This window comes from Gorilla gorilla, chromosome 18 (assembly GCF_029281585.2).
Source record: "Gorilla gorilla gorilla isolate KB3781 chromosome 18, NHGRI_mGorGor1-v2.1_pri, whole genome shotgun sequence".
Lineage (NCBI taxonomy): Eukaryota > Metazoa > Chordata > Mammalia > Primates > Hominidae > Gorilla > Gorilla gorilla.
Genome location: NC_073242.2, coordinates 20,697,501 through 20,718,484, shown reverse-complemented (window position 1 = coordinate 20,718,484; position 20,984 = coordinate 20,697,501). Strand labels below are relative to the sequence as shown.

The 20,984-nt window shown below is 44.2% G+C and overlaps 1 protein-coding gene across 2 annotated transcripts in view; it reads left to right on the top strand.

Annotated features, from left to right (window-relative positions):
- DNAH3 (dynein axonemal heavy chain 3) overlaps positions 1-20,984 on the top strand; it is a 220,705-nt gene that overhangs the window by 67,167 nt on the left and 132,554 nt on the right. For both annotated transcript variants that reach the window (XM_055365425.2, XM_063700040.1), the window contains 3 exons: positions 5,059-5,270; positions 10,220-10,311; positions 16,375-16,489. In XM_055365425.2, coding sequence (XP_055221400.2) covers positions 5,059-5,270; positions 10,220-10,311; positions 16,375-16,489 — 419 coding nt within the window. The remainder of the gene's footprint in view (positions 1-5,058; positions 5,271-10,219; positions 10,312-16,374; positions 16,490-20,984) is intronic.

Here is a 20,984-nt window from a genome sequence, read left to right as displayed (position 1 = left end):
CTTGTCAATATCCACAAAATAACTTGCTGGGATTTTTACTAGGATTGTGTTGAATCTATAGATCAAGTTGGGAAGAACTGGCATCTTAACAATATTGAGTCTTCCTATCCATGATTATGGAATATCTCTCCATTATTTATATCTTCTTTGATTTCTTTCATCAGAGTTTTTTTGTAGTTTTCCTCATACAGATCTTGCAAATATTTTGGTAGATTTGTGCCCAAGTACAAATTTAATTTTTAGGGTGCCCATGTAAATAGTATTATGCTTTTAATTTCTTTTTTTTTTTTCTTTTTTCTTTTTTGAGACAGAGTCTTATTCTGTCACCCAGGCTGGAGTGTAATGGTGTGATCTTGGCTCACTACAACCTCCACCTCCTGGGTTCAAGTGATTCTTCTGCCTTAGCCTCCTGAGTAGTTGGGATTATAGGCACATGCCACCACACCCGGCTAATTTTTGTATTTTTGGTAGAGACAGGGTTTCACCACGTTGGTCAGGCTGGTCTCGAATTCCTGACCTCGTGATCCACCTGCCTTGGCCTCCCAAAGTGCTGGGATTACAGGCATGAGCCACTGTGCCTGGGCTATGCTTTTAATTTCAAATTCCACTGTTCATTGATGCTATCTTGGAAAGTGATTGACTTTTTAATGTTAATATTGTGTCCTGTGATCCTGCTGCAATCACTTATTAGTTCCAGGAGTTTGTTTTGTTGATTCTGGTGGATTTTCTTTCTCTTTCTTTTTTTTTTTTCCAATTTTTACTTATTTATTTTTAGTTGACAAGTAGTTATGTATATTTATGGGGTTCAATGTGATATTCTGATCTATGTATACATCATAGAAAGATTAAATCAAGCTAATTAACATATCCACACCCTCACCTATTTGTCATTTTTTTTCTGATGATAACATTTATAATCTATTCTTTAAGAGCTTTTAAATATACAAGACATTATTATTATTATTACTTGAGATGGGGTCTCGGTCTGCCACCTAGGTTGGACCACAGTGACGTAACCTCGGCTCACTGCAATCTCTGCCTTCCTAGTGTCAAGTGATCCTCCCACTTCAACCTCCTGAGTAGCTGGGACTACAGATGCACACCACCACACCCAGCTAATTTTTTGTATTTTTGGTAGAGACAGGATTTTGCCATGTTGCCCAGGCCGGTCTTGAACTCCTGAGCTCAAGCAATCCACCCGCCTCTGCTTCCCAAAGTGCTAGGATTACAGGCATGAGCCACCTCACCCAGCTGAAATATACAATAATTATTAACTGCAGTCACCATGCACTACAAAAATTACTAAAATTTATTTCTCCAGTATAACTGAAACTTTGTACCCTTCATCAACATCTTTCCTTTCCTTCCCCGTCCCTTTGCCTCATCCAAGCCTCTGGTAACTGCCTTTCTACTCTCTGTTTCTATGAAATTGACATTTTTAGATTCCACAAATAGTGAGATCATACAGTATTTGTCTTTCTGTGCCTGACTTATTTCACTTGGCATAACGTCCTCCAGTTCCATCCATGCTGTTGCAAATTACAGAAAATTTTGAGACTGTTAATACTGTATATTATATTGTTTGAGTTTCAAATATTAAACTAGCCTTGCACTCCAATGATAAACCCTACTTGGACATGATGTATTATTATTTTCATGTGTTGCTGGATTCAGTTTCCATGCCTAATATTTTGTTGAGAATTTTAGTGTCTATGAGAGATACTGGTCTGTAGGGTTTTTTTTTTTTTTGTAATGTATCTGTGTAGTTTTTGTATCAGGGTATCGCTGACCTGGTAAAATAAGTTAGGAAATGTTTTCTTCTATTTTTTAGATGAGATTATACAGGTTTTGCTGTTATTTTTTTCTTCTTCTAATGTTTGGCAGAATTTTCCAGTGAAACCATCTGATTCTGAAGTTTTTATATTTTGGAAATTTTTAATCTATAAATTCAATTTCTTCAATAGTTATAAAACTATTCAGGTTTTCTAGTTTATCTTGAATAAGTTTTTGGAAGTTTGTAGTTTTTGAAGAATGGCTTCATTTTTTAAAAAAATGGTCTAATTTATGTACATTGAGTTGTTTATAGCATTCCCTTATTACCCTGTTAATGTCTGAGAGGTCGGTAGTGATATCCCATCTTTTATTTTTGATATTGGTAATTTGCATCTTCTTTCTTTTTTCTTTGCCTGTCTTGCTAGAAGTTTATCTTTTTTTTAGGCCTATCAATTTTGTTTTCCAAGGAAACAGCTTTTTGTTTCAATAATTTTTCTTATTATTTTTGTTTTCAATGGATTTCTGTTCTTATTTTTATCATTTCCTTCCTTCTGCTAGCTTTGATTTATCTTGCTCTTCTTTTTCTAGTTACTTAAGGTAGAAACTTGGATGATTTATTTTAGAAATTTCTCCTTTTTTAATGCTACAAATTTATCCTTTATAGTTGTACCTCACAAATTTTGTTCAATTTAAAGTGCTTTCTAATTTCCTTTGAGACTCCTCTAGGACCTATGGATTATTTATAAGTGTGTTGTTTAATTTTCTAGTCACTGGAGATTTTCTTGTTATGTTTTTATTGTTATTTCTAATTTAATTCCATTATGGCCATAAAAGACACTTTGCATGATTTTACTTCTTTTCAATTTATTGAGGTTTGTTTTATGACTCAGAATAAGATTCACCTTGGTAAGTGTTCTATTTGCAATAAAAAAGAATGTGTACTCTGCTGTTATTGAGTGGAATATTTTATCAAGGGATCAAGCTGCCTTTGTTAAAAGTCAGCTTTGGCAGGGCTGTTACTGTGCTAGACATATCCCTCTCCATGGATAAGCAGCAAGTTCTGCAGTGTGATTCCTAGTGAGTGTCGCTTCCACTTTTCCCCTGCAGTGGCTTTCAAAGTATGGTTCCAGGACAAAGCAGCATTCTCATTAACTGAGAATGTGTTAAAAATGCAAAATCTTGAGCCCTCGCTCCAGACCTGACTCAGAAACTCTGGGAATGGGGCCCAGAAATCTGTGTTTCAACAAGCCCTCCTGGCAGTTCTGATGCCTGCTAAACTTGGAAAACTACTGTGAATATCCTACAGAAATCTCTCCCTATAGCTCACATTTGGATGGCACCTTCTTTAATTTCCAGTAGAGACACATGTTTTCCCTTTATTATCTGCCTTTGATCATTTAGTGGGGAGTTAGAATAGGCAGACTGGTTAATTGCATGGCCTCACATTGCTTCTTTGCCTAAAAGTTATTTGTTTACATTCATGGGGCTGAAGATCATTAACCTTGAAGAATGACTTCAGCAATGTTTCTTAGAACTCTGGAATTTCTAGACTGGACAGGACCCTAGAATTTATTAATATTTCCTGCAACCTCCATATTTGAATCTTGACTGAGTTGACTGTATCCACAGGGCTACAAAAATTTCCACCTGCTGTCTCATCCTTTAAGATCAGAGTTAGAATTTCAGAATATAGCCTTTCCATAAGCTATGAGGTGAGAAGCTACCACGTCATGTGGATAAAGGGATCCATAACTGCTCTTCAAATAGCAGTGTCTAAAATCCCTGGATTATTTTATGTTCTTCTCTCTTGTTGTAGATATAAATTTGTCAGTTCAGGCTGTCTCTAGATAATCATAACCAGAGGGAAATTGCTTCTAATAGAAATGCTACTACTACTCCTCTTTGTCTGAGTGATTGCAAATAACCCAGGCAAGTCACTCTGTTTGTGCTTCACTCTTACAACTATGGAGTGGGAACAATGAAGTGTTAGCCTTACCTACTTTATTCATCCTACTGGGAAAGTCACTGTGACAATTCAGCCAAACCCTCCCAAGTACAGGCTACTCACTTGTTGCGTAGGTGCCTTTCTATTCTAGCCCAGCACCTACAATATTTCCTGGTGCATGAAGGATACTTTTTTTTAATTTAAATTTTTGATCACGAAACAAAAATGTTGGGTTGATGAAGCATGTGAAATTAATGAAGTTAGATTTAGTTTCAGCACTCCTGAAGAAGTGTTTTTGAGTAAGTTAGCAACATCACATAGCAAGAGTTAATACCAATTTGAAATATCCAAGCGGGGGCAGCAGCATGGAAAGGTCTTGGCTGGATGTGAAACCCAAATGCTAAAGGTTCTTAGCAAAATAAAGGAAGGGGAAGGAAATTAGTGTTTTGGAGCAAGTTTAAACAATGAGGTGTTACTTTTTGCTTTTAAAATACATATATTTTTTGACAGAGTCTCACTCTGTTGTCCAGGCTGGAGGGCAGTGGCACTATCCTGGCTCACTGCAACCTCCACCTCCTGGGCTCAAGTGATCCTCCCACCCCAGCCTCCCAAATAGCTGGGACTACAGAGCATGCCACCACGCCTGGCTAATTTTTTGCATTTTCAGTGGAAATGAGGTTTAACCATGTTGCACAGGCTGGTCTTGAATTCCTGACCTCAAACAATCTGCCTGCCTCAGCCTCCCTCTCATATCTCCATTCGCCTTTCCCCAATGGTTAATATTTCATGGCTTTTGTGAAGCACTTTTAGTTACTACTATAGCAGATTCTAAAACCAATAATAACAATTTTTTTCTTTTTTATTTTTCTTCTCATTTTTTGTAGAGATGGGGTCTCACTATGTTGCCCAGGCTGGTCTCAAACTGCTAGGCTCAAGCAGTCCTCCCACCTTGGCCTCCCCAAATGCTGGGATTACAAGTGTAAGCCACTGCAACTGGTCAAAAACAAAACAAAACAAAAAGCTATTGATATGCTAATTGTACATCCATTATATGCCAGGCATTATGTTAGCCACTGTATATTATCTCACTGAATTTCCACAGTCACCCTCCAGGGTATCCATTATTACCCCTGTGTCACAGGAGTTACTGTTGAGGCTTAGAAAAGTCCTGTATCATATCTAAGGTTCCACTGGCTAAGTACAGGTTTCAGATCCTCAAAGCCTGTATGTGTTCCAATCTCCAAACGACAGGAGGCTCAGCTCTAAGTTCAGGGAATTAAAGGTACGCATGACTAACATCCACATGATGGTCTGACCCTTCCCTCACTCTTCTATTTCAGGACCCCTCTTCTTACTGAATGCTGAGCAAATTGCGGAGGAGATAGGGAATATGTGGAGGACAACGTATAAACTGATCAAGACCTTATCTGATGTGCCTGCACCCAGGCGCTTAGCAGAGAATGTGAAGATCAAGATCGATAAGTTCAAGCAGTACATTCCCATCCTCAGTATTTCCTGCAACCCAGGAATGAAAGACCGACACTGGCAGCAGGTTTCTATCAATCACTGCCCGCCCCCAAGCAGCACAGCCCAGGCCTGGCCCTGACTGTCCTTGGGAAGGTGGGAAACATTACTAGGTCAAGCTTCTCCTTTCCGAAAGGAGACTCTATTTAAGGGCAAAGGGATAGCAAATGAGAGTGGCAAGACTTCTGAAGGAAGAGAATGAACTCCCTGCCCCCTGGACAGGTTGGCCCTTTCCTTGGAACCCCCATTGCTCGTGGTTCGTTGAGTGTTGTTCTAGCCAATGACCACAAAGGGTCTCCTTCCTGCTTCCTAAGCAGATGGGCTTTTGGAGGCCAAGAGCCTCCAAGGTGCAACAGGGATGTTCAATACAGTGAGAGGACCTTGATTTGCTCCTTGACCTAGGATACACAAAAAAGAAAGTCACATCCCTCCCTGGGGGTTGCTAATAATACCAGATGATTCCCACTTAGGATGACTTTGGTGTGGCATTTTATTGTCAAACAGGTTCAGAAATAACTTTGCACTCCTCTTTCAGCCCTTTGGGCCTACAAATTAGAAAAATAAATATTCTCCTTAAAAATAGCTGGGATTTTTATAAGGAACCAAGTGTGAGGGTGATAAGTGTGGTGTGAACACTAAGCAGAAAAAAGAAAACTCACTGTGTTTCTAAAATAATTGTCACTTCCAAGGGCTAGCAATGGCCTTGAAACATCCTTTACCAGGAGTCGCTCTGTATGGAATTAGAAGTGAAAATGGCTTTCTTTGGGCAGATTCTTCTCTGACTTGGCCTGTAATTCCCCCTCTCAGAATCACATTCAAGACCAGGCACGGTGGCTCAAGACCATAATCCCAACACTTTGAGAAGCTGAGGCAGGAGGATAGTTTGAGCCCAGCCTGGGCAACATAGTGATACCCCCATCTCTCCCTAATTAATTAATTAATTAGCTAGGTGTAGTGATGCACATTTGTGGTCCAGCAACTTGGGAGGCTGAGGTGGGAGGATTGCTTGGGCCAAGGATGTCAAGGCTGCATTGAGCCATGATCGTGTCACTGCACTCCAGCCTGGGTAACGGGGAAAAAAAAAAGCCACGTATAAGACTGAGGAAGTTCTCTCTGAAAGGACCCAATGACAACACAGTGACAAGGAGCACTTTGTTCTCCCTAGGAAGAGAGAGGAAGACTCTCTTAATACATGAGAGAGTCAGGGTCTTTTTGTAGGGAGAAGCTACTTTCAGTTTCCCAAAAAGTCTTGAACTGGAGACCTAACCAAAGGATGGGGTGATGTATAGACAAGAGATAGGCTGTCTGAGTACACCTCTGTTTTTCTTTTTTTTTTTTTTTTTTTTTGAGGTGGAATCTCACTGTGTCACCCAGGCTGGAGTGCAGTGACATGATCTCGGCTCACTGCATTCAAGCAGTTCTCCTGCCTCAGTCTCTTGAGTAGCTGGGATTGCACGCACATGCCACCATGCCCTGCTAATTTTTGTATTTTTAGTAGAGACGGGGTTTCACCATGTTGGCCAGGCTGGTCTTGAACTCCTGATCTCAAGTGATCCTCCTGCCTTGGCCTCCTAAAGTGCTGGGATTACGGGCGTGAGCCACAGTGCCTGGCCATGACTTCTGGTTTTGAAACGCCCCAGCAGAGGGATCCGCAGAGGAGGAGTTGCTGTCAGTTGGTGCTCACGGGGTGCCTCTCTCTACAGACCCAGCCTAACTAGGACTTTGACCTGCATCGGGGGGATGGGGGGGGGTTAGGGAGCTTAGGTGGGACAGGTGGCCTCTGGTAGTGCCAGGTTTCTCTATGAGATGGCACTATCAAGAGTGTCCTTGTCGACAGCATTTGGAGAACATGCCGCGGGGCCGGGAAAGCCATCTGCTCCACCTGGTGCTTCCTCTATGATGCTATTCTTGTACATGGGCACTCAGAAAATCCCAACCAGGCCAAGTGAGGTAGCTCACACCACTAATCTCAGCACTTTAGGAGGCCGAGATAGGAGGATCACTTGAGGCCAGGAGCTTGAGGCCAACCTGGGCAACATAGTGTGCCCCATCTATTTAAAAAATTAATTAAGTTAAATTAAAAAAATCCCAGTCAGGTGCCGTGGCTCACGCCTATAATCCCAGGACTTTGAGAGGCCGAGGCAAGTGGATCGCTTGAGCCCAGGAGTCTGAGAACCAGCCCGGGCCAACACTGCAAAACCACATCAAGAAATACAAAAAAATTAGCCGGGCATGGTGGCACATGCCTGTAGTCCCAGCTGCTAGGGAAGCTAAGGTGGGAGCATCACTTGAGCCTGGGAGGTTGAGGCTGCAGTGAGCTGTGATTGCGCCACTGCAGTCTAGCCTGGGCAACAGAGAAAGACCCTGTCTCAAGAAATAAATAAATAAATAAATAAATAAAGTGAAAAAATTCTAACCATAATAATAATGATGATATTGAAAATGTACTGAGTACCAGCTATGGTGCTGGGTACTGTGTTGTATACTTTATTTGGATTCTCACATTTCATCCTTAAAACAGGCCTTTGAAGTGGAGATGATTATTATCTCCATTTCACGGATTGGAAAACTGAGACTTGGTAAGATGAATTGTCAGATGGCTAGTTGGTGGTGGGAAAGGGGATTGGAATGTTTCTACACTGTTTGACTCAGCCTGGAAAAGTCAAGAAGGCAAAAAAGGTCCGGTCAGAGGAAGGGAGTGGGCAGTAGGGGGCAGTAAACCACAGTGAGAGAGGGCCAGGGAGCACGGCCCTAGGACAGTGGCTCCCAAGGAGTGAGCCCCTAAATGGAAGCCCAGTGGGCTGAGCAGTTAAGAGGCAAGTTCAGAAAGGACAAAGGCCCCTAGACACTCTCCAGACTGCTCCTAGGCAGAGCCCATTCCTCCCTGCAGTGTATGTAGGTCACACCACAGGCCGCCCTGGGGACAGCCCCAGGCTTGGGGATGTCATTCTCTGCCCTGATGCCTAACTTAGGAGATCCACTGCCACGGATGCTAGCTCTGGCAGGGGGATCTGAAGGATGAGCCATCTGTAGCACTCAAGTCTAGAAGCTGGATCTTCTGAAGCCAGGCCATGGCTGTGCTGGGGGTTCTGGTCATTTACAGAACGTAGGTAGAAAAAGTTAGAGCCTTATGTTTGGGGCACAGACTTTATAGATAACAGCAAAGGGGTTGCTACTGTGGTTTAAAGCAAAATGGAAGCCACAAATCTAGAAGGCTTTTTGGATCACTACACTAAGGTGCATTTCTGATGTCCTATTTGCAATTAGTGTTATTTTGGTTATTTTTTCATCATGTGCCTATAACACTCTTGGTCTTCCAAGACCATTATTTCAACGGTAACTGCTTCTGGGTTCCTTGCTTTTATGCTTTCTGTGTCATTATAAAAAAATCTCCTGGTCTGGCCAGGTGCAGTGGCTCACGCCTGTAATCCCAACACTTTGGGAGGCCGAGGCAGACAAATCACCTGAGGTCAGGAGTTCGAGAGCAGTCTGGCCAACATGGTGAAACCCCATTTCTACTAAAAATACAAAAATTAGCTGGGCATGGTGCCATGCGCCTGTAATCCCAGCTACTTGGGAGGCTGAGGCAGGAAAATCATTGGACCCAGGAGGCAGAGGTTGCAGTGAACCAAGATTGCGCCATGGCACTCCAGCCTGGGCGACAGAGCGAGACTCTCTCTCAAAAAAAAAAAAAAAAAAAGTATGGAAAAAGAAAAATTTTAAAAATAATAAAAATTTAACTGTTAAAAAAAGCAAGATGGAACAAGGTAACATTTGATCTTAGGGAGAAACTGCACTGATAGATGCCAAAACTGGCCCTCTGTGACTGGTAGAAATATAATGTGAGCCATTTGTGTAATTTTTTTTTTTTTTTTGAGATGGAGTCTCACTCTGTTGCCCAGGCTGGAGTGCAGTGGTGCGATCTCGGCTGATTCCTGCCTCCACCACCCGGTTCAAGCTGTTCTTTTGCCTCAGCCTCCCAAGTAGCTGGGATTGCAGGCACCTGCCACCATGCCCGGCTAATTTTTGTATTTTTAGTAGAGACAGGGTTTCACCTGTTTGACAGGCTGGTCTTGAACACCTGACCTCAAGTGATCCGCCCGCCTCAGCCTCCCAAAGTGCTGGGATTACAGGAGTGAGCCACTGCACCCAGCCAATAATTTTAAAGTTTCTAGTAGCCACATTTTACAAAGTAAAAGGGACTGGGCATGATGGCTCATACCTGTAATCCCAGCATTTTTGGGAGATGAAGGTGCGAGGATTGCTTAAGTATAGGAGTTCAAGACCAGCGTGGAAAACATAGCGAGACCCCATCTCTACAAAAAAATTTTTAAAAAGAAAAAGGTTAGCCAGGCATGGTGTTGTATGCCAGTGGTCCCAGCTGCTCAGGAGGTCGAGGCAGGAGGACCACTTGAGCCTGGGAGGTCAAGGCTGCAGTGAGTCATGATCACACCACTGCACTTCAGCCTGGGCAACAAAGCAGGACCCTGTCTAATTAAAATTAGCTGGGTGTGGCCGCTCACTCCTGTAATATGACCACTTTGGGAGGCTATGGTGGGAGCATCGCTTGAGGCCAGGAGTTTGAGACCACTTTGAGCAACACAGCAAGACCCTATCTCTACAATAAATTTAAAAATTAGCCAGGCAAGGTGGTGTGTGCCTGTGGCCCCAGCTACTGGGGAGGCTGATGTGGGAGGATTGCTTGGGCCTGGGAGGTCAAAGCAGCAGTGAGCTATGATGGCACTGTGTTGCCTGGGAGACAGAGTGAGACTCTGTCTCAAAACATTTTTTTAATTTAATTTAAAAATAAATTCCTCAGTCACATTAGCCACATCTCTGGTGCTCAACAGCCACCTGCCGCTCGTGGCTATTATGCTGAGCAGTGCAGATAAAAAGAACATCTCCATCATCACAGAAGGTTCTACTGGACAGCACTGCCTCGGACAACATGCATTTGCTTTCCTCTTTTCTTTGCAGATCAGTGAGATTGTTGGCTATGAGATAAAGCCCACCGAAACGACCTGCCTCTCAAATATGCTCGAATTTGGATTCGGCAAATTCGTTGAAAAGTAAGGGCTTATCCCCTCCTTCAGATAAGGTTTTGGTCAAAGGATCTGTAAGTTCCCACAGTGATCTGATTGGCCCCATATTGGGCTGTTTGTTTTTTTTTTTTCCTTATGGCGTAGGGTGGCTTAAGGCTATTTAATTACCTGCAGCTACCAACTCGTATTGGTGAAGCTTCTGTTTTTAGCTGCAGAGCTGCTGATGGGTTGTGACTAGTAAAGTGAGTCATGGATTTTATTTCAAAGGGATTTTTTTTTTTAATGTTTTTTGAACCTGAGCTTCAAGCCCAGCTCTCAGTGATTGGGGGCAAAACCATTCAGCCTTTCTGTGCCTCGGTTTCCTCTTCTTTAAACAAACAAAGCAACAACCGTCTCTGAGCTTTAAGATTGTGTGAAACCTGGTCCAATAAGAAGTCTCTTCTCGCCTGGGCACAGTGGCTCATGCCTGTAATTTCAGCACTCTGGGAGGCTGAGGCAGGCGGACCACTTGAGGTCAGGAGTTCAAGACCAGCCTGGCCAACATAGTGAAACCCCCGTTTCTACTAAAAATACAAAAGCTAGCTAGGCATGGTGGCACATGCCTGTAGTCCCAGCTACTCAGGAAGCTAAGGCCAGAGGATCGCTCGAACCCAGGAGGTAGAGGTTGCAGTGAGCCAAGATAGCGCCATTGCACTATAGCCTGGGTGACAGTGTGAGACTCCATCTTAATTTAAAAAAAAGGAAAAAAAAAAAGTCTCTTCTCTTGCTTTCTTCCCTTCTCCAAATTCCCTGGAGTTTGTGTGTGAGAATTTTACTATTTGGATGCTACTTCTAGAACAGAGCTTCTCAGGACCCTACTTGATTTTTCACACTTCCTTCAGGGCGATGGGTGGGGAGATGTTGCATTGCCTGGACTGGAGACCCTGTTAGGCGAGTGTGGCACCCAGACCTGCTGCATCAGCATTCAGCTAGGAACTAGCTAGAATGCACATTTTCAGGCCCCACCCAACCCACATAATCAAATTCTGCGGATGGGCCCTGCAATCTGCATTTTAACAAATCCTTCAGGAGAGCACTGTCCAAAGCAGCATCCACTGGCCACATGTGGCCATTGAGCCCCTACAGTGCAGCTAGTCTGAATTAGATGTGCTGTAAGTATAAAATACAGGCTGGATTTCGAAGACATACTACAAGAAAAAAATGCAAAATACCTAACAATTTTTAATACTGATTAATATTGAAATGATAGTATTTTGGATATATTGAGTCAAATACATTACTGGAACTAATTTCACCTGTGTCTTTTAATATTTTTTAAATGTGGCTACTAGAAACTTTATTTTATTTTATCTTATTTTGTTTTGGAGATGGAGTCTTACTCTGTCACCCAGGCCAGAGTGCAATGGCACAATCTCGGCTCACTGCAACCTCCGCCTCCCAGGTTCAAGCGATTCTCCTGCCTCAGCTTCCCGAGTAGCTGGGGTTACAGGTGCCCGCCACCATGCCTGGCTAATTTTTGTATTTTTGGTAGAGACGGGGTTTCACCACATTGGCCAGGCTGGCCTTGAACTCCTGACCTCAGGTGATCTGCCCACCTCGGCCTCCCAAAGTGCTGTGATTACAGGCGAGAAACTTTAAAATTACATATGTGGCTCACTCTGTATTTCTAATGGACAGCACTGCTCCAGGCGATTCTGATACATGAAAGGCTGAGAATTCCCCACTCATACTGCACCAGAGCAGGTCTAATTTAAGGCACTTCACAGCTCCTGAATCTTTCTGCCACCTGAATACTGTGATGCCTCTCCAATACCACCACTATGTTCCTCATTAAGGAGCAGGCCTAGAGACGCAAACGTTTTTATCAGGTTTAGGATAAAAACCCTTAGGTTTTTTGGCCAAAGGGCCTCACTTTCCCCCAGTAAGATGTTTCCAAGAGACACTAGCTATTGAACACTTATGCTGCACTCAGCATTTTATATACCTTAACCCTTTTTATTTATTTATTTATTTTTTATTTTTTGAGACAGAGTCTCACTCTGTGTCCCAGGCTGGAGTGCAATGGTGCAATCTCAGCGGTGCAATCTCAGCTCACTGCAACCTCCGCCTCCTGGGTTCAAGTGATTCTTCTGCCTCAGCCTCCCGAGTGGCTGGGATTACAGGCACCTGCCATCATGCCTGGCTAATTTTTGTATTTTTGTAGAGATGGGGTTTCATCATGTTGGTCAGGCCGGTCTCGAACTTCTGACCTCAGGTGATCCATCTGCCTTGGCCTCCCAAAGTACTGGGATTACAGGCGTGAGCCACCATGCCCGACCTTAACACATTTATCCATCACAAAAACCTAGTGTCCTAGGTCCTACCGTCCTAATATTATTCTCATTTTACAGATGAGGAAATAAACTTCAGATTATTAGCCATTGATCACAGCTAGTAACCGAAAGAATGAACATTTCACTTAGGAAAGAATCAAGATTTGAACATAAGCAGGCTTCCATTACCAGGCAGGCCTTAACCATGACCCTTCACTGCCGAAAAAGTAAACCCCTCTCCAGAGACAGTGAATGAGCAAATAAACATACAGCTATTCTTATACTTTCCATGCACACATGTTCAACTGTGACCAATTCAGAAGTGGAAGCATCTTGGCTAAGTTGTTTCCTTCTGTGCGCCTTGGTTCCATTTGTAACATGGAGAGTAGCTAGGTGATTAGAGTTAGGATTAGGAGAAAAGGCATGTCACCTGAACTGATTCCATGTCTGGGGACTCAGCCACCACCATTTAGGGAGGTGTGATATTGCATGTATTCCACCCACACCATAGTTAATGCAGCTTCATCACAGCCCATAGTTAATGAGCTTCTCCAGCACATTTTGGGTGAGGTCAACTCCTGATATATTTCATGAATTCCCAGACTGATTAGTCCCTCATCTGTTCAATCATTTGCATTCTAAGTCATACCCCAGGGTAATTCATGAGGCCTGGCGCCAGCATTTGGTCTTATTTAATTGAACCCCAAAGCCTGTGATAGGGGCATATGGGGACCTGAGGCCTGTCAAGTGACTTGGCCACAGCCACACAGCCAGTGAGTACTGGAGGCTGGGCCTTGTGACTCTTTGTCTCATACTAATCTGGGCTGGCACCTGCCTTTATTAATTATTCCCTATATGCACACTCATTTTGGTCGCCTCTCACAGGCCATATTTAAGTCAGTGACCACGCTGCTGAGGTCCTGATCAGTCCTTGTTTGTAATTTTCTGCTCCTAATCTTCCTCCCTTCTAGAGGCTAAATGAGGGTTCTCAGCTCTATTTAATTGGTCCTATTTGATTGAACACATATGAACAGTTCTATTAGTTCTGTTACTCTTTTTTTTTTTTTTTTTTTGAGACGGAATTTTACTCTTGTTGCCCAGACTGGAGTGCAATGACATGATCTTGGCTCAATGCAACCTTCACCTCCCGGGTTCAAGCGATTTTGCTGCCTCAGCCTCCCGAGTAGCTGGGATTACAGGCGTGTGCCACCATGCCTGGCTAATTTTGTATTTTTGGTAGAGACGGGGATTCACCATGTTGGTCAGGCTGGTCTCGAACTCCTGACCTCAGGTGATTCACCTGCCTTGGCCTCCCAAAGTGCTGGGATTACAGGAGTGAGCCACCGTGCCTGGCCTAGTTCTATTGCTCTTTCTAAGAAAGAGAAGGGAGAAGGCATATCATAAGGGTGGAAGAAGAAACACCAGGGTAGGAGTCAGATTAGGAGGAATTGGTGTCAATACCCAGTTCCAGGACTCCCCGGCTGTGTGATTTTGGACATGTCACTTGCTTCCTCTGAGCGTTGGTTTCCTGACCTATGAGTAAATATCAGATGGTCTCTTCTACACTCAAGGATGCAATGAAAGACAGGGCTGAGGCAGAGAGAACAGTCCCTCTTTCCACTTCCAAGAACTTGGCTTTCCAATTCTTTGCCACACCTCGGTTTTAGGACCCAGATCTCCATGTGGAAACAAGAAGAAAGGAATTTGTTTGCCTCTTCTCTCTCTCCCTCTATGCTCCTTTCTGTGGAACAGAGGGGCCATGGACGGGTGGACCCAGTATCAGGAGAATAGTAGGTGTTTTTGAAAAGGGAAGGGATGGGAAGTGGAGCAAGAGCCATCACATAAATTAACAGAGGTTCAAAATCTGAATAAGAAATCAGAATACTGGCCGGGCACGGTGGCTCACGCCTGTAATACCAGCACTTTGGGAGGCCGAAGCGGGCAGATCACTTGTGGTCAGGAGTTCAAGACCAGCCTGGCCAATATGGTGAAACCCTGTCTCTACTAAAAATACAAAAATTAGCCAGGTGTGATGGAGGGCACCTGTAATCCCAGCTGCTTGCGAGGCTGAGGCAGGAGAATCGCTTGAATCCGGGAGGCAGAGGTTGCAGTGAGCCAAGATCATGCCACTGCACTCCAGCCTGGGCATCGCGGTGAGACTCCATCTGGGGGGAAAAAAAAATAAAAGAAATCAGAATATGGGCAAATAAGGCATAAACAAAGATGGAAAGAAGAGGTCTTATTTTAGTGACCTTACAACAGTGGTTCTCAACTGGGGGCCATTTCCCACCCTTAAGGGACACTTGGAAATATCTGGAGACATTTTTGGTTGTCATAACTGGCAAAAGATGGGGCAGGGCTGGGGAGTCTGCTGCTGGTGTCTAGTGGGTAGAGACCAGGGATGCTGCTAAACACCCTAGAAGGTACGGTACAGCTCCCCATGACAATTATTCAGCCTATGTGAGTTTGCTAGGTCTCATCAAAAGACAAAGCAACAAATTGAGTTATAGTCTAATTGGCTTTTAATCAAGATTCATGAATCAGGGCAGCCTCTGTTTTCCAAAATAGAATGAGAGTTCCCACTGGGCAGTAGCACAATGGTAAGTTTTATAAGGAAACAGAACAATATGAAAAAAAAAGATTAATTAATATCAGGTTTTTTTTATGAGGGTTCAAGCAGAGGGAACTTCCTTATTCTCTGAGTCAGGTAGACTGGAATCTCCTGTTTTCAGGAAAAACTGTCCTGTTCTGGGATCTATCTCCTTCCTTAAAGATTCAGTTTGATTACATGCCATTTAGCGTGAGTGACTCCATTTTGGTTTGGTCTGGTCTGCTGGGGTCTAGTGCAGGAGCTCAGTCCGGAATAATGACCTCTCATAATTTTTGTTGAACAGGCTGCTCTTACAGCATACCACAGACTGAGTGGCTTACACAACAGAAATTTATTGTCTCATAATTCTGGAGGCTTAAAGTCCAAGGCCAAGTTGTAGGCAGGGTTGGTTGCTTCTGAGGCCTCTCTCCTTGGCTTGCAGATGGCTGTCTTCCCCTATGAATTGACATGGTCTTCCCTCTGTGTGTCTGTGTCCTAATCTCTTCTTATAAGGCCACCAATTATAATGGATTAAGGCCCACCCTCATGACTTATTTTAGTTTAATTACCTCTTTAAAGATCCTTTCTCCAAATAGAGTTACATTCCAAGATATTAGGGGTTAGAATTTCAATATATGAATTTTCGGGGAGACAATATTTAACCCATAACACAGCCCAAAAAGTCAACGGTGCCAAGGGTGAGAAACCCTGCAAAACACTGGCGGTAGCTGGCAGATCTTAGAGCAGGATAGTAAACCTTTTGGTCAAATTAAGGGCTTTTGGAGATTCTCCTAAGACTGAGCTGAAATTCCTCCCTTTTTGTTTTTTTTTTTTTGAGACAGGGTTTACTCTGTTTTCCAGAGTGGAGTGCAGTGGTGCAATCACGATCTCAGCTCACTGCGGCCTCTACCTCCCAGGCTCAGGCGATCCTCCCACCTCAGCCTCCTGAGTAGCTAGAACTACAGGCATACACCACACCTGGCTGATTTTTGTGTTTTTAGTGGAGATGGGGTTTTGCTATATTGCCCAGGCTGATCTCGAACTCCCGACCTCAAGCAATCTTCCTTCCTCGGCCTCCCAAAGTGCTGGGATTACAGGCATGAGCCACCATGCCTGGCCTGAAGTTCCTCCTTTGATGTGTCTTCTCTGCCTCCTGTTGATGTTGCTGTTGCTGTGTTCTCTCTTTAGATTGGAGCCCATTGGTGCAGCTGCCAGCAAGGAATACTCTCTGGAGAAAAACTTGGATAGAATGAAGTTGGATTGGGTTAACGTGACATTCAGCTTCGTGAAATACAGGGACACTGTGAGTCTCACTGCAACCGCAGCCCCTTTTGAAAGCAGCCCCATTTATTATGCAATAGATTACAGAAACGATTCATTCAGAATGGCGACAGAACTCACAGAGAAATAATCGCTCATGTCTTGATTGTTTCCTACTGTCTGCCTTTCTGTGTCAGTCACCTTTCCTCTCAGCACCACCGAAGAGATTCATTCTTCAAATCAGACAGGCCTTTTGATTCAGAGCAAGAAGCTTTCTCAGTGCAAAGGAACCAAGCAAGCCTCTAAATCAGCACCTCCCAGTGAAGGTGCAGGCTTGTAAACCATTCCAAAGCTTCCCAGTCCCGTCAGAAGCACAGGGGCAGACAATGACTAGTGTTTCTCAGATGTCAATGCATGCAGGAATCACCGGAGATCTTGTTGAAATGCGGGTTCTGATTCAGCAGGTCTGGGATGGGATCTAGGATTCTGCAGATCTAACAAGCTCCCAGATAATATTGATCAATTTTGAATAGTAAGGGTGTAGGTTTCTTTCTTTTCACTTGCACTTGTAGAAAACACAGGAGTTTGTACAGTGCATGTGAAGGTGCTACACACCCGAAGCGTTTGCTCAGCTGTCTTTAGGGTCTGGCTTGCTTTTGGGATAGGGTGTGAGGTAGGGATGAGGGTTGCAGCTCTTGGGGAGCTGTAAATCATGGAGGCAACAGGTTGATCCTGCAGACCATTGGTTCTTTTTTTCTTTCTTTTTTTTGAGATGGAGTCTTGCTCTGTCACCCAGGCTGGAGTGCAACTGCGTGATGTCGGCTCACTGCAACCTCTGCCTCCCAGGCTCAAGCGATTCTCATACCTCAGCCTCCCGAGTAGCTGGGATTACAGGTGCCTGCCACCACGCCCAGCTAATTTTTGTATTTTCAGTAGAGATGGTGTTTCACCATGTTGGCCAGGCTGGTCTTGAACTCCTGACCTCAAGTGATCCGCCCACCTCCGCCTCCCAAATTGCTGGGATTACAGGTGTGAGCCACCACGCCAGGCTCAACCATTGATTCCTAAAGCAGTGCTTCCAAACCTGCATTGTAGAATCATCTGGGATGCTTTAAAATCTCCCAATGGATTCTTCCTGGCTCCTCCCCTCCCAGAATGCCTGGGCATCTGTATTTTTCAGGCACCCCTGGTTTTTCTCATGTGCAATGTGGATTGAGAACCAAAAGCTCCCAAGCCTCCCTCCTTCCCCAGGCTGCATGTTATGCTGCTTGTGACTTCTTTCCCTATTCAGTTTAAATGGTTGGAGTGTCTTGATTTCACTCAAGGAAGAGCTGTAGGGGTGAAAATGTGTGATCCCTTTCTTCACCTAGCATGAAGGTCATTCACCGCCAATACTCCTATAATAAAAGACAGATTAACAAGAGAAAAGCATTAAAATTTTATTTAATGAAAGTTTTACGTGACTTTGGAACCATCGAAAGTGAAGACCCAGGGAAAACTGTGTTTTGGGGCTTAGGTTTGATGAAGAATGGACAGCTGTATGGAAATGAAATTGAACAAAAGCGTGTGGTATAATGGTCTAGACTCCAGGGGAAGCCTAGCAAGACCTGCCTGTTGAGATTCTTCTTGGTCTCTCTGTGTAGCAGTCCTTCCTCCTAGGCATAGGGCAAGACCCCTCAGGAACGACGGTCTTGTGACCCACTATCAGACAAGGTTGCTCAGAGAATTTCCTTATGGCCGGCTCTCTTGGTCAGAGTGATATTTCTGGATTTTATGCTTGCTTCGGGCAAGAGGAGTTTAGTTTCTATGGACTATCTTAGGGGAAAGATAAAGGAGCAGGAGAAAGGAAGAAAAAGATGGACAGAAAGATCTTGCTTCCAAGGCCTTCCAATGTCCTTCAGTTCAAAATACTCAGCAAATCAAGGTGCAATGCTTCGGGGTATTGTGTTCTGAGACCCAACAGAACTATACATGATCTGATGAGAGGGAAGAGAGCTGAGGGCACAGGGCCTCATTACTGAGCCTCTCCCAGCAAGGGTGACCCAGCCACCATGGGTCTCAGAAGCGTGGCTGCATGATCAGCTTGGATTAGACACTGCTATAGAGGCTGTTGGGGTGACAAGAGGAGTGTAAGCTAGGAGACCTGGGGAACAGCTCACTTATACCTGGCCAATCTGCAGAGTTTTTGCCTAAAGTAACTACAGACAAGGATCAGTAGCTAAATGGGGATCAAGAAACCACTTTATTAATAGCCCAACACACCTCCCAGTGCTGAGCTACTGGTAAAACATAGATAAGAGAATACATGCCAGGCCCAAATTTAGCCTCCTAGATTAGACTTGAAAGAAGTGAGAACAGAGCGAGAAAGACCAAACCTGCCCCAGGGTCAGACCCTTGTCAGCTTTCTTGCCACAATGGCCCAGGAGAAAAAGTGCCACCCACAGGGCCTGGCCTTTAAGGCAACCTTAGACCTTACCTACTTGTAAAACAGGACCACTTGGTCAGGCTTGGTGCCTCACACCTATAATCCCAGCACTTTGGGAGGTCCAGGTGAGAGGATCACTTGAGCTCAGGAGTTCGAGAACAGCCTGGGTAACACAGCAACACCCCCTCTCTACAAAATAATAATAATAATAGTAATAATAATAATAATAATAATTAGCTGAGTATGGTGATGTGCACCAGCTACTTGGAAAGCTATTTGGGAAGCTGAGGCAGGGAGATTGCTTGAGCCCAGGTATTTGAGGCTGCAGTAAGCTATGATTGCAACATTACACTCCAGCCTGGGTGACAGAGTGAGACCCTGTCTCAAAAAAAGACCCAATAAATGTATTAAACAAGCCAGGCATGGTGGCTCGTGCCTGTCGTGCTTGTAATCGCAGCATTTTGGGAGGCTGAGGCAGGCAGATCACTTGAGGTCAGGAGTTTGAGACTAACCTTGCCAACATGGTGAAACCCCATCTCTGCTAAAAGTACAAAAATTAGCCCGGTGTAGTGGTGCTTGCCTGAAATCCCAGCTACTCGGGAGGCTGAGGCAGGAGAATCAATTGAATCTGGAAGGCGGAGGTTGCAGTGAGCTGAGATCATGCCACTGCACTCCAGCCTGGGCAACAGAGCGAGACTGTCTCAAAAATAAATAAATAAATACATGGCACATGTATACATATGTAACCAACCTGCACGTTGTGCACACGTACCCTAAAACTTAAAGTATAATAATAATAAAATTAAAAAATAAATAAATAAATAAATAAATAAATTAATTAATTAATTAAACAGAGGTCCCCAAACTTTCTTGGTTCATAATGCCTTTGTGTCTAAGTACTTTTTTCACAGTGCCCTTAGGCCAAAAGAAATACCTAATAGCTTTGTTTATGCAGTAATTAGGTCCAAACAACTTAATAAGGATTTATGCTCTAACAACTTAGGCACTGTTTGAAAAAAATACACCTACATTGAAAGAAAAACTAATAGCTGTATTTTATTTTTAAATAACCAGAATCATTCACTCTGAGTTGGCTGCGGTGCCCCGGGGCACATCAGTTCACAGTGTGGAAACCGCAGGTCTAGGCCTAACCAGTCAGATTAGCAGCCGATCTTCCTACCCAAGGGAAAGGAGAGCCAGGAAAGCAAGTGAAGAAGCAGGAACATAGGGAAAGGGGCAGAAATCGTCCTCCCCAGCAGATTCTGTCTATGAGTCTTGGATTAGACTGTATCTGACTTCTGCAAAGGAGGTGGACAATAAATGTCTTTTTTTAAAAAAAAATTTTTAGAGATGGGGTCTTGCTATGTTGCCTAGGCTGGTCTTGAATTCCGGGGCTCAAGCGATCCTCCTACCTCAGCCTCCCAAAGTGCTGGGATTATGGGCATGAGCCACCTTGTCCAGCCTAAATATCTTTAATAACATTTTCAAGGAAGAAAGTAGAAGTCCTATTCCCTGCAAGACATAGATTCCTACTCCATGAGAGTGGAGTTCTGAGCTGGGAGGTCCTAAGGGATCAGCATGAAAAATGGGGAGGTAGCTGGATGCAGTGGCGCAAGCCTGTAATCCCAACACTTTGGGAGGCTGAGGCAAGAGGATCACTTGAGGCCAGGAGTTCGAGACCAGCCTGGGCAACACAGTGAGACCCCATCTCTTAAAAACAATATCCAGGCTGGGTGCGGTGGCTCAAGCCTGTAATCCCAGCACTCTGGGAGGCCGAGGCGGGTGGATCACCTGAGGTCACGAGTTTGAGAGCAGCCTGGCCAACGTAGTGAAACCCTGTCTCTACTAAAAATACAAAATTAGCAGGGCATGGTGTCATTTGCCTGTAATCCCAGCTATTCAGGAGGCTGAGGCAGGAGAAATCACTTGAACCTGGGAGGTGGACGTTGCAGTGAGCCGAGATTCTGCTGGTGCCCTCCAGCCTGGGCAACAGGAGTGAAACTCTGTCTTAAAAAAAAATCCAGGCATGGTGGCATATGCCTGTAGTCCTACCTACTTGGGAGGCTGAGGCAGGAGGATCCCTTAAGCCCAGGAGTTTGAGGCTGCAGTGAGC